Source organism: Cydia splendana, chromosome 19, assembly GCF_910591565.1.
Source record: "Cydia splendana chromosome 19, ilCydSple1.2, whole genome shotgun sequence".
Taxonomy (NCBI): domain Eukaryota; kingdom Metazoa; phylum Arthropoda; class Insecta; order Lepidoptera; family Tortricidae; genus Cydia; species Cydia splendana.
The window spans coordinates 529,161-541,658 of record NC_085978.1 but is presented as its reverse complement, the minus strand read 5'-3'; the positions used below and the strand labels follow the sequence as shown (position 1 = coordinate 541,658).

The window sequence follows — 12,498 nt, the reverse complement described above, 5'->3', positions numbered from 1 at the left end:
TCATGATTCGATTCCAGTCTCAACGCTGTTATTTCTTCCCTTTATTGCGTTTAATTTATTTCGTTCGTGAATTAATTCGCTTCGTGCCACGGACAGGGACAGGGACAGGCAACAAAAAAGCGTGACGTCGCGGAATCTGTCCGTGAACGACATTAAGCTTAGTTTCCGTTTTACCCCTTATTTTGTAGCCTTGGATTAATCCATCAAGGGCTTCTTTTTGACATGCTCCTAAGTAATTTGATGATTTAATTATTATTGTACTACCTACAGTACCTACTTAGTTTATTACACGGTGGCCGAAAATAAGTGCATTCCCGTTGCTAGGGAGGTTTTGGGATTATACTGAGCAACTTTTACTATGAGACCAACCCCGCGAAATCGCGAAAAAATTTCACCCTTCCATAGAAAATAGACCAGCCAAAAAGTATGAAACAGCCAATTTTTTTTTCGCGATATCGGGGTTGGACCCATAGTAAAAGTTGCTCAATATAATCCCAAAACCTCCCTGGCAACGGGAATGCACTTATTATTGACACGCTTGACTGCACATTTCTAATAGGATTTCCTGTCATCTATAGGTAAAGAACTATTTTGTGTTTTGTCAAAATTTTAAACCCAGTAGTTTCGTTTTGGAGATAAAGGGGGGGGGGGGATGGTCGGACAGACAGACGCACGAGTGATCCTATAAGGGTTCCGTTTTTTCCTTTTGAGGTACGGAACCCTAAAAAGTACGTACTATAGTGCGTGTTATAAAAAAAATACACTGCCGTATTCGAACTTCAAGATATTCACAAGAGACGACACGTATTAGATCCATTCTAGATACGTTATAGTTTAGATATCAACTAGTTCTCTTTTGCAGCGCAATTCGGGCAACGAATGTCACTTTTACGTCAGATAGAGTAAGATATCTATTAGATGTGAATTGGATCTCTAAGTCATATCCTGTGGAAATCGTTCAAGAGTATCTGCAGAATCGCGCAAATGTAAAATTTGACAGGTTAGATCTTAAACATATCGTTATCGTATCTTGGTGATGTCTAAAAGATATCTAATAGATGTCTATTTCAAAATCCGAATCGGGCCCACAGTATCTTGTTTTTATGACGCCTTATTTTATTTTATTTGAATTAATACCCTTTGTTTCAACACGGCACTTTTCAATCGCCTATAGACCCATAATCATGTCCGTATCGAATAAACACCCCGGTCACGATCCGAACGTTCTAACAATTGAAACAAATCGAAGCCATTTGCAACGTTAAGGCTGCTCCAGATTCAGTTTAACGAGATTTTCGCTTTTTGTTTTGTCGTTTCGAAACCAAAACTTTCTATAAAGTTTTTTCTTTTCGAGTTAGATCATTTCGATTTATTCTTTATTCTTTATTCAGGCATTTACTAGTAGGTACAATTATTAGTGACAATCCAGGGTTAAATCAGTGATCCCTTATTTTGGTCGATGACCCAGTAAAGTATTAAAAATGTTAACCCACTCCTAGATAAAAAAAACAACGGGTTGCACTCCGGGAGTGCCGGCAGAAGTGAAAACTCAATGACATTGTAACAGTTTTCGATCAGGTCACGTGTCCGTCTTACGAATCTTACGGTCACGTGACCTGTCGCGAGTTTAACATTTTTTCCCCATCACGAAAAGTGCACAGCGCCGCTAAAGAAGTTTTCCCTTCAAAAAAAAATTAACTCACAAAAGGCCAATTTAAACGTAGATTTTAACATAAATAAATGATGTCATTTTGTTATCTTTTGGGCATGCGTACTTATTCGTAAATGTATTAGCGCGAGCGAGACGCACGGGCGAATGATAACAGCCAGACATCATTCTTATGTCAAAATGTACGTTCGAACTGTCCACAAACTGCCCGATTCGAACTTTAAGATACGTCAATTAATAGATGCAGACACGACATGGATTAGATGTGTCAGTGTCAAAAGTGACGTTTCTGTTTGAAGAAACGTCACATTTGGCACTGACATATCTAATCCATATCGTTTCTAGATCTATTGACTGACGTATCTTAAAGTTCGAATCGGGCCGAAAGGCTGTTAAGGGGCCCACTGATTAACAGTCCGCCGCGCCGGACGGTATCGGCCCGTCAGTTGTTCGGAACTGTCAAAATTTTGTTCTAACTGACAGGCCGATACCGTCCGGCGGACTGTTAATCAGTGGGCCCCTTTAGTTGTGTTGGGTCACAAAATAGTGAACGTCAGGGTCAGAAGCTATGAATGGTGGTGCTACGAGAAGCCTACGACGTAGCTGCTACGCTGCTACGATGTTTAACGTTAAAGATTAATCTTACTTTACTATCACTTTCAAAGTTATCTTAGGGCTTGTGCACAAATCACGCGAGGTTCGATAGGGGGGGTGGGGATCACCGTAGCCGAAAACCTCACCAAATATCACCAAGGGGGAGGGAGGGGTCAAAAAGTAGCTGAAAACACCTCACGTGATTTGTGCACAACCCTTTATTACTAAAATACGTTTAATTTTTTGCGATTGAAAGAGTACTTATTTATACGAAATAATCCTGCTCTAATAATTTCACGTATAATAGTCTTAGCAATTTTATAAAGGCATTATTTCTTTTCACGGGCTAATATTTTCGAAAGGAAGATCGACTAGAATTCAGCCGTTTATTCAATTGAATATTAATATCGTTTTCCATCCATATTGCTTACAAAAATTCACAGATTTCGTGCCTCACACGACTATCGAGCACATTGGAAATGAATCTACGGAATTCGAAAAAATATTGTCGCTGAGCGACGAGAAAGTCTGGATAAGGAAAAAGTTACAAAATAAAACTACAACAAAACATAAAACGGACATAACGCATGTGAACAAACAAATTGCAAAATTTCCACACGCGGATCGAAGTTTGAATAATTGTCGCCGTGGCGCATAAGTATAGGTACATATTTCATTTTTCGATTAATAAGCAGGATATATTAATGTTCAAAGTACAAGAAAATTATTACACGGCAAATCCGTAGTCAACTCGAGAAGTGGTAGCCACATCGCCGTTATCGTCACTCGAGTCTTGATCGGCAGCGGCCCATTTGCTGCAAGATATGTATTTTTCTTGACAGCAGTTTGACGCGACGAGAGATGACCAAAACAGCGTGTGCCTATGTTGCAACAAACCTGAGTTCCTTTAGGTACAGCCAGGGTTCAGCATCAGCTCTATCTTGGGTACTACTCTCCTAAGTGCTCATCGAGACGAGTCCGATGACCAAAACAGCGTGTACTTATGTTGTATTAAACCCGAGCTCCCTCTCCCTCTCCCTCTCCCTCTCCCTCTCCCTCTCCCTCTCCCTCTCCCTCTCCCTCTCCCTCTCCCTCTCCCTCTCCCTCTCCCTCTCCCTCTCCCTCTCCCTCTCCCTCTCCCTCTCCCTCTCCCTCTCCCTCTCCCTCTCCCTCTCCCTCTCCCTCTCCCTCTCCCTCTCCCTCTCCCTCTCCCTCTCCCTCTCCCTCTCCCTCTCCCTCTCCCTCTCCCTCTCCCTCTCCCTCTCCCTCTCCCTCTCCCTCTCCCTCTCCCTCTCCCTCTCCCTCTCCCTCTCCCTCTCCCTCTCCCTCTCCCTCTCCCTCTCCCTCTCCCTCTCCCTCTCCCTCTCCCTCTCCCTCTCCCTCTCCCTCTCCCTCTCCCTCTCCCTCTCCCTCTCCCTCTCCCTCTCCCTCTCCCTCTCCCTCTCCCTCTCCCTCTCCCTCTCCCTCTCCCTCTCCCTCTCCCTCTCCCTCTCCCTCTCCCTCTCCCTCTCCCTCTCCCTCTCCCTCTCCCTCTCCCTCTCCCTCTCCCTCTCCCTCTCCCTCTCCCTCTCCCTCTCCCTCTCCCTCTCCCTCTCCCTCTCCCTCTCCCTCTCCCTCTCCCTCTCCCTCTCCCTCTCCCTCTCCCTCTCCCTCTCCCTCTCCCTCTCCCTCTCCCTCTCCCTCTCCCTCTCCCTCTCCCTCTCCCTCTCCCTCTCCCTCTCCCTCTCCCTCTCCCTCTCCCTCTCCCTCTCCCTCTCCCTCTCCCTCTCCCTCTCCCTCTCCCTCTCCCTCTCCCTCTCCCTCTCCCTCTCCCTCTCCCTCTCCTCTCCCTCTCCCTCTCCCTCTCCCTCTCCCTCTCCCTCTCCCTCTCCCTCTCCCTCTCCCTCTCCCTATCGATAATTCACAACAAACACCGATAACGAACTCTGCGAAACATGAAGTCATAAATGTCATGTGAAAAATGTCGTTCTGACTTTTTGACTATTTAAAGGTTAGGCTACAGGGCAAACCCTTAACCCGATCGTCTTTGTTTTAGGCTCAAATTGTAGCTGACTAAATTGTCCAGAACCGTTTTTCTCAAATTTTTGATATCATTCTTCGTTTCCAAATTATCGAGCACCAAAATCAAAAATTCGGAAAAAAATTAATTTTATTTTTACTATTTCGACCATAACTTTTTTTGTTTTTGACTTTCTCGAATAATTATTTTTGCACCTTACAGCTCTCGTGATTATGCGTCTTTAGAGCCTATTTTTTAATATCATATCTTCACAACTTTCCGAGATACAAGGGGATCGCACTTTTTCGTGAAATCGGAGCCTATACTGGAGCGAACGAAAAGACATTTCCAATGTCAAAAGTTTATATTTTTAGTCGTGGCACGTAGCACTTGTACCTACATCGACAAACGCCAAACGGTAAAACAAATGTATCGAGGTGACAGAGAAAGTCAGAGCTAGAAAATGTCACGTGACCACTTACAAACATTAATATTATTAGGTTAACAATATTGAGAAAAATTTCCATTGTTCGTGACAACCCTCCTTCACTCTATTTGCGGCTATCCCTTAGGCCTGTCCCTGCCAGAGCTGTTATTGCCATCGCTTAACTCGTTGTCTCACAGAAGTCACAGACCAGCAGAGTGACCTCCGATTACGCATGATCACTAGATTTTTATGGCATCAAGTTATTATATTTATAAGCGACCAAAAGTTGAAAAAATTTAATTGTACAGTCAGCAGCAGAAGTTGCTAACCGGGCGAGGTGTTCAAAATGATCTTGACGCGACTTTATTGTTAAGAGAATAAGAGCGTGTCGAGGTAAATTTGAACAGCTTACCCGCTTAGCAACTTCTGCTGCTGACTGTACGAGTATCAATGTAATGTAAAGGGCAGATCAATAGGTGATCAAAGTCGTATTATTCCAGGCCCCAATTTCACCACGGTGACAGGTGCGACAATTGTAAAATCACTGTTGCCGACGTCACAGGCATCCATGGGCTACGGTTACCACTTACCATCGGACGGGCCGTATTCCTGTTTGCCACCATCATTGTATTATTTAAAAAAACTTTATTATATCGGAAAAAAACAGATATTTCTTTTGCGAAGTTTCTGACAATTGTCAAGATTTAGAAGAATTGTAGGTAATTCTTGACAGGTAATGAGTTATATGTCGGAATTTCGTGACAATTGTAGTGTTTCTTGTGACAATTGTCATAAACTTAGCAAGAGAAATATCTGTTTTTTTCCGATATTATAAAGTTTTTACCGCTACAGAAGGGTACAAGGAGTTTCTGGAGTTTAGATTACGGAAAAGCAAAGCACAAATTATAGAGAAATTACTATTTAGTACCATTTCGAATACAAAAGTACCTATGAGGAGTAGTGTGGTTTGTGTGTCGATAGAAAAGCAAGTGTCGGGAGCTGAAGCATGTGTCGTGAGGGTGCGGAGCTGTAATTGGCTAATTAAATATATCACGCGATATTTAGGTGTCAGTTCTTTGGGTGTCAGTATTATTGGGTGCGGCTCGATACATTTCAAATACGTGTTTTGTGGAGTGGAAATAATATTGAAATTAAAATAAACATAAAATTCAGTGTTGCAGCGGCGTGATCATGTACCTATGTACCTATATCTATCATGTACCGCGCGCTCTGAACTACTACATATAGGTAATAGATGTTACAAGTTATGCGTTTTTTTTTTGTTAATTCTATCAACATTCCTTTTAGGCATTACAGAAACATTGTTCAGCGAGATATTTATATATTTAGTTTATTGGTTTTAATTTTAATTATTTAACAAGCAGAAACGTCTGCGAACGATGCTATTAAGCTTAGAATAAATTTAAAAGTGCAAAAATTACTGTCTTTAGAGCACTGGAGTATCGATCCAGGGGTCGTGAGTTCAAGTCTCACCCAAGACAGTAATTTTTCCACTTTTAAATTTATTGGTTTTAAGTCTTATAGACTCCCGTTATAAAATTACTAATATTATTTTTGACGTGTAATGTGTCCGTACGAAATAAACGATTTTGAATATGAATATGCTGGTCTGCCTGAGGCGGTTCCTAGGTAAGGTCATCAAATTGTACATCTATAGGTAGACAGGTAAACTGCTGCGTAAAACCCCAGAAAGGTGGACTCAATGATAACTACGTATTGATTTAACCAGCCCTAGCAGGGATTTTGTGAATTATTGAAAACAAAACTTTATAAGCATTGTTCAAATACCTTAGATAGGTATAAGAATACTAACGTAGAGAATAAGTTAATTAGCTATTTATTATGTTACTTACCATTTATTATGAATCTTTGTTAAGTATTTGAAATAAATGATTATTGATTGATATTGATTGATTTATTGTATTCTATCAATTCAGAATAAATAAAAATAGTCTTACATTACTCTGGAAGTGTGAATTTTACAGTGCATGATTGAGCTTCTCAGGACTTAGAATAAGCAATTAACTTATCTGCGCCGGTTTTAAAATGAGCAATTTTTTAAATTTTTATATTAAAGAGAGTCTGAGAGTAAGAAGTTTGCGTTATCACGCATAACATTTTAAACAGCTATCAGAATGCATTACGCAAGAATAAGGAGCCCGATTCAGGTTTAGCAACCTATTACGGTTTTGACCTGGTCCCAGTCAATATTCGTCACCCATTTATTTCTCTTGTCCACAGACTATCAACATTCCCGGCGAGCGGCGACCGACAGAACCTGCTCCGGTCTCACGCGGCAAAAAGCGCAGAGTGCGGGGCGGGGGGGTCACCGCGCGTGCGGCGCGCTCCAAGAGAGTCTCGCCGGGTTTCCCTTGCACAGGCTCCGGGATACGTCCAGCTCAATCAGTACCGCCTGCTGGAGCCCATCGGACAGGTAAACACTGCGCTTATATCTTACAGACGCAAAGAAAATCGTCCATAGAACTTGAGGGGCTGTCCGAATTTCAAAAAGCGCAGAGTGCGGGGCAGGAGGATCACCGCGCGTACGGCGCGCTCCAAGGGAGCCTCGCAGGGTTTCCCTTGCACAGGCTCCGGGATACGTCCAGCTCAACCAGTACCGCCTGCTGGAGCCCATCGGACAGGTAAATACTACTCTTATATCTTACAGACGCACAGTAAACCGTCCATAGAACTTGAGGGCTGTCCGAATTTCAAAAAGCGCAGAGTGCGGGGCGGGGGGGTCACCGCGCGTGCGGCGCGCTCCAAGAGAGTCTCGCCGGGTTTCCCTTGCACAGGCTCCGGGATACGTCCAGCTCAATCAGTACCGCCTGCTGGAGCCCATCGGACAGGTAAACACTGCGCTTATATCTTACAGACGCAAAGAAAATCGTCCATAGAACTTGAGGGGCTGTCCGAATTTCAAAAAGCGCAGAGTGCGGGGCAGGAGGATCACCGCGCGTACGGCGCGCTCCAAGGGAGCCTCGCAGGGTTTCCCTTGCACAGGCTCCGGGATACGTCCAGCTCAACCAGTATCGCCTGCTGGAGCCCATCGGACAGGTAAATACTACTCTTATATCTTACAGACGCACAGTAAACCGTCCATAGAACTTGAGGGCTGTCCGAATTTCAAAAAGCGCAGAGTGCGGGGCAGGAAGTTCACCGCGCGTACGGGGCGCGCTCCAAGGGAGTCTCGCAGGGTTTCCTTTGCACAGGCTCCGGGATACGTGCAGCTCAATCAGTACCGCCTGCTGGAGCCCATCGGTCAGGTAAACACTGCGCTTATATCTTACAGACGCAAAGAAAATTGTCCATAGAACTTGACGGGCTGTCCGAATTTCAAAAAGCGCAGAGTGCGGGGCGGGAGGTTCAGCGCGCGTGCGGCGCGCTCCAAGGGAGTCTCGCAGGGTTTCCCTTGCACAGGCTCCGGGATACGTCCAACTCAATCAGTACCGCCTGCTGGAGCCCATCGGTCAGGTAAACACTGCGCTTATATCTTACAGACGCAAAGAAAATTGTCCATAGAACTTGACGGGCTGTCCGAATTTCAAAAAGCGCAGAGTGCGGGGCGGGAGGTTCAGCGCGCGTGCGGCGCGCTCCAAGGGAGTCTCGCAGGGTTTCCCTTGCTCAGGCTCCGGGATACGTCCAACTCAATCAGTACCGCCTGCTGGAGCCCATCGGACAGGTAAACACTACACTTATATCTTACAGACGCAAAGAAAACTGTCCATAGAACTTGAGGGGCTGTCCGAATTTCAAAAAGCGCAGAGTGCGGGGCGGGAGGGTCACCGCGCGTGCGGCGCGCACCAAGAGAGTCTTGAAGGGTTTCCCTTGCACAGGCACCGGGATACGTCCAGCTCCATCAGTACCGCCTGCTGGAACCCATCGCACAGGTAAACCCTACGCTTATATCTTACAGACACAAAGAAAATTGTCCATAGAACTTGAGGGGCTGTCCGAATTTCAAAAAGCGCAGAGTGCTGGGCGGGAGGCTTACCGCGCGTGTGGCGCGCGCCAAGAGAGTCTCGCAGGGTTTCCCTTGCTCAGGCTCCGGGATACGTCCAGCTCAATCAGTACCGCCTGCTGGAGCCCATCGGACAGGTAAACACTGCGCTTATATCTAACAGACGCAAAGTAAACCGTCCATAGAACTTGAGGGGCTGTCCGGATTTCAAAAAGCGCAGAGTGCGGGGCGGGAGGGTCGCCACGGGTGCGGCGCGCTCCAAGAGAGTCTCGAAGGGTTTCCCTTGCACAGGCACCGGGATACGTACAGCTCAATCAGTACCGCCTGCTTGAGCCCATCGGTCAGGTAAACACTGCGCTTATATCTTACAGACGCAAAGAAAATTGTAGAACTTAAGGATCTGTCCGAATTTCAAAAAGCGCAGAGTGCGGGGCGGGAGGGTCAACGCGCGTGCGGCGCGCACCAAGAGAGTCTTGAAGGGTTTCCCTTGCACAGGCACCGGGATAAGTCCAGCTAAATCAGTACCGCCTGCTGGAGCCCATCGGACAGGTAAACCCTACGCTTATATCCTACAGACACAAAGAAAATTGTCCATAGAACTTGAGGGGCTGTCCGGATTTCAAAAAGCGCAGAGTGCGGGGCAGGAGGATCACCGCGCGTACGGCGCGCTCCAAGGGAGTCTCGCAGGGTTTCCCTTGCACAGGCTCCGGGATACGTCCAGCTCAATCAGTACCGGCTGCTGGAGCCCATCGGACAGGTAAACACTGCGCTTATATCTTACAAACGCAAGGAAAAGCGTCCATAGATTTTGCAGGGTTGTCCTAATTTCATATTATCCTCTGATCCTTTATACACTTCTTAGGACCCTAGCTTATCCAAATCGATGTTACAAGGGAACGTAGTTCCAGAGACAGACCATAGGTGGCGCTGTAATTAATTATAATAAATTTAGGATAGTTAATTCGTAATGTACTCTCATCACTTTCCGAATAAACACCATAAGAAGCACACGCTGGTTTTGTCTCCAACTCCCCTCAAGATCCTCCGACCGCCCACGTGCCATCAACTGCTGAATCTCGAGGGTTTCCCTGGCTCAGGCACCAGGATATGTTCAACTTTCCTGCTGTAGCCTATTGGACAGGTCTGTAATGTAAATAACTACCACTGACTGATCAGGAGGTCTAGCCAAGATAACAATCGTTGATAGAAATCGTCATCGAAACTTAAATACTGTCATCCCGTACATTTTTACTTTTCGTCGGGCTTTTATCGATGTACAATTATCATCTTGGCTAGGCCCCCGGTAGTAATCTAAGGTAAACGAATTAACAAAACCAGAGACAATAGAAACGAGATTAAATTCGGATTCAATTGAATTAGTAAGAATTAAATCAATTATGCGATTTGGTTTCCGGGCGGATACGACCTTCAAGAAAAGAACGTACTCCCATCGTAAAGGCTGGCAATTAAGCGATTATGATTACCACCAAACGATTAGTCCGCCTGTTTGCCTGCTATATCATAAAAAATACTGTCAAGTTTATGTACACACAGTAGATACAGTATATATTTTACAAAGTGTGTTGCTATTACAGGGCTCGTACGGGATCGTGAAGTTGGCTTATAGCGAGGAGGACGACACACATTACGTAAGTACGAGAAGACACATCCTTATACTAGTTATACTATACACTCATAAACCTTTCCATATAAATGCGTCCTTATAAAGTTAACTTAGTTGAGGTAATAGAGTAGTGTAGTAGAACACTTCATTACACAGAACAAGTAGGTACATAACACAGAGGGAATACAATAAATGTGTACAAAGTCAAAGTTATCCCCGTAAGGGATCTCTTCCAGCTAATCTTTAAGCAACTAAGAGTAATGAGACAGATAAATGTGAAATATTTTTGTGTATGTTATAATTATAAGCATTTTAAACGAGGTCTCTTTCGAGGACCACCTTTTGTGAATTGACTTAAAATATTCATTTTCATTTTATTTTAGCTGCGCACTATAAATATTATCATTATAAATTAACACAGAAATTAACAGAGAGCGTAGGTTATTCCAATTTGATTTTACATTTTCATTTCAGGCGATGAAAATCCTCTCAAAACGCAAGCTGATGCGCCGCGCGGGCCTTTTCGGGCGCGCGCCGCCGCGCCGCCCCGGACCCGGACCGCCGCCGGACCCGCTGCAACGAGTATACCGGGAAATAGCGACACTTAAGAAGTTGGACCATCCTAATGTTGTGAAATTGGTTGAGGTGAGTTCTAAATACGAATGAGGTAACTTCTAAATACGAATGAGATAGGTTCTAGCGAGTGTCTTCGGGTGCGTGCCGCAACGTCGCCCCGGACCCGCTTCAAAGGGTGTACCGAGAAATAGTTACGTTGAAGAAGCAAGACCACCCTAATGTTGTAAAATTGGTTGAGGTAAGTGATGATGTGACAGATTTCAAAATTGACTTCTCATCATTGGCCTGTCGAGTCTATTACAAACTATACAAGCAGTGTCAGGTAGAGCGACAACGTTTTTCGTGGCTGTGTAAGCAAATACAAAAAATAAAGTAAAATTTACTTCTACGCAGGCAATAATAAATGCTTAAACAAATTCTTTTGACGTTACTTCAACAGCTCCGAATTATTTCTGTTTTATATTTTAAATGACAGGCTCATTTAATTTGTTTGGTAAGATAGAACGCTTGCCGAAAATACAGATAAATAAAGGTAAGACTAAAATATTCCGAAGATATATCCATAATATAATAAGGCTGAAGAAACAAATGAAAACCAGTTATGAACTTGAGCTTTCATAAAATTCACTTGTTTTGAGTGAATAAAATAAACCCTAAGATTGGCAGTCTAGTACTTAAGTAAAGAAGACTGACAATTTTCATACAACGCAAGGCACGCGAGAGTCGTCAATGTTGTAGATGATATATTTTTATTATTATTTCTTTCCCATCACGGAAGAATGGTGTTCCGGACCTATGGGAAGCGTGCGTGGAGCCGAAGCCAACACGTAGAGCCCCTTTTGACGTTTGAAATGAAAGGGGTAGGGGAAGTCCGGGTATAGTGAACACCTTAAGCTTTGACTTGACATAACAGAAAAATTTAACAAGGAAGAAATGAAAAAAGTGTCAATAATAAGTCTTTATTTAATAAACTTTTAATTTAAAACAACACTAGCCTCCAATGTTTAATAATTGCTGCAATTTTGAACAAAACGTAAAAATAGATATTTTATTCGCTTTGTCCAGGGTACCGGGCAAAGTGAAACAGGCCACCGGGCAAAGCAAATATCACTCATAAAATCTTAGTGAACTTAATAACTAAGTGAAAATTAATCAACATAAGATCATTTTAATAATATTAATTAGAAAAAGCTGTCACAAGTAACTTTTGATATATTTTCACTAACTTCATAAGCATAAGTCTTCACGGCATCTCTGAAGATATTTTAACACAGCGAATCCACGTTTTGATAGCCATTTCCATGACGTCTGTTAGCCAGGAGCCATGATTGATCTTTTTTTGATATTTATATACCATCTGTAACAAAATATAACCATAAAAAAATTACCTAATAAATTAAAAGTGAACACGCTATCCGCTTCGCCCGATCCACTTTGCCCATTCAGTCAGTTAATGAAATTAAGAATTTAAAAAAAATAACCGTTGGATTATTTTAAAAGAAATGCGTTGTAAAAGGAAGATACTTTAATAAGCAATAGAAGCATCTTGAATTAAAATTCGAGATAATTACTATGACAAAATAATATACCATGTACGTACCTTTCATAATCGCATATTTTGCACTAA

The 12,498-nt window shown here is 43.5% G+C and overlaps 2 protein-coding genes across 2 annotated transcripts in view; one reads left to right on the top strand and one right to left on the bottom strand.

The window, feature by feature from the left end:
• The window catches only part of LOC134799936 (calcium/calmodulin-dependent protein kinase kinase 2), a 209,608-nt gene that overhangs the window by 190,041 nt on the left and 7,069 nt on the right, over positions 1–12,498 (top strand). Inside the window, exons 4-6 of the mRNA XM_063772374.1 lie at positions 6,952–7,144; positions 10,267–10,320; positions 10,770–10,940. Coding sequence (XP_063628444.1) covers positions 6,952–7,144; positions 10,267–10,320; positions 10,770–10,940 — 418 coding nt within the window. The remainder of the gene's footprint in view (positions 1–6,951; positions 7,145–10,266; positions 10,321–10,769; positions 10,941–12,498) is intronic.
• Positions 9,969–12,498, bottom strand: part of LOC134799904 (2-methoxy-6-polyprenyl-1,4-benzoquinol methylase, mitochondrial) — a 98,720-nt gene continuing 96,190 nt past the window's right edge. The window contains exon 8 of the mRNA XM_063772341.1: positions 9,969–9,979. Within this exon, the coding sequence (XP_063628411.1) occupies position 9,979 (1 nt within the window). The 3' untranslated portion in view covers positions 9,969–9,978. The remainder of the gene's footprint in view (positions 9,980–12,498) is intronic.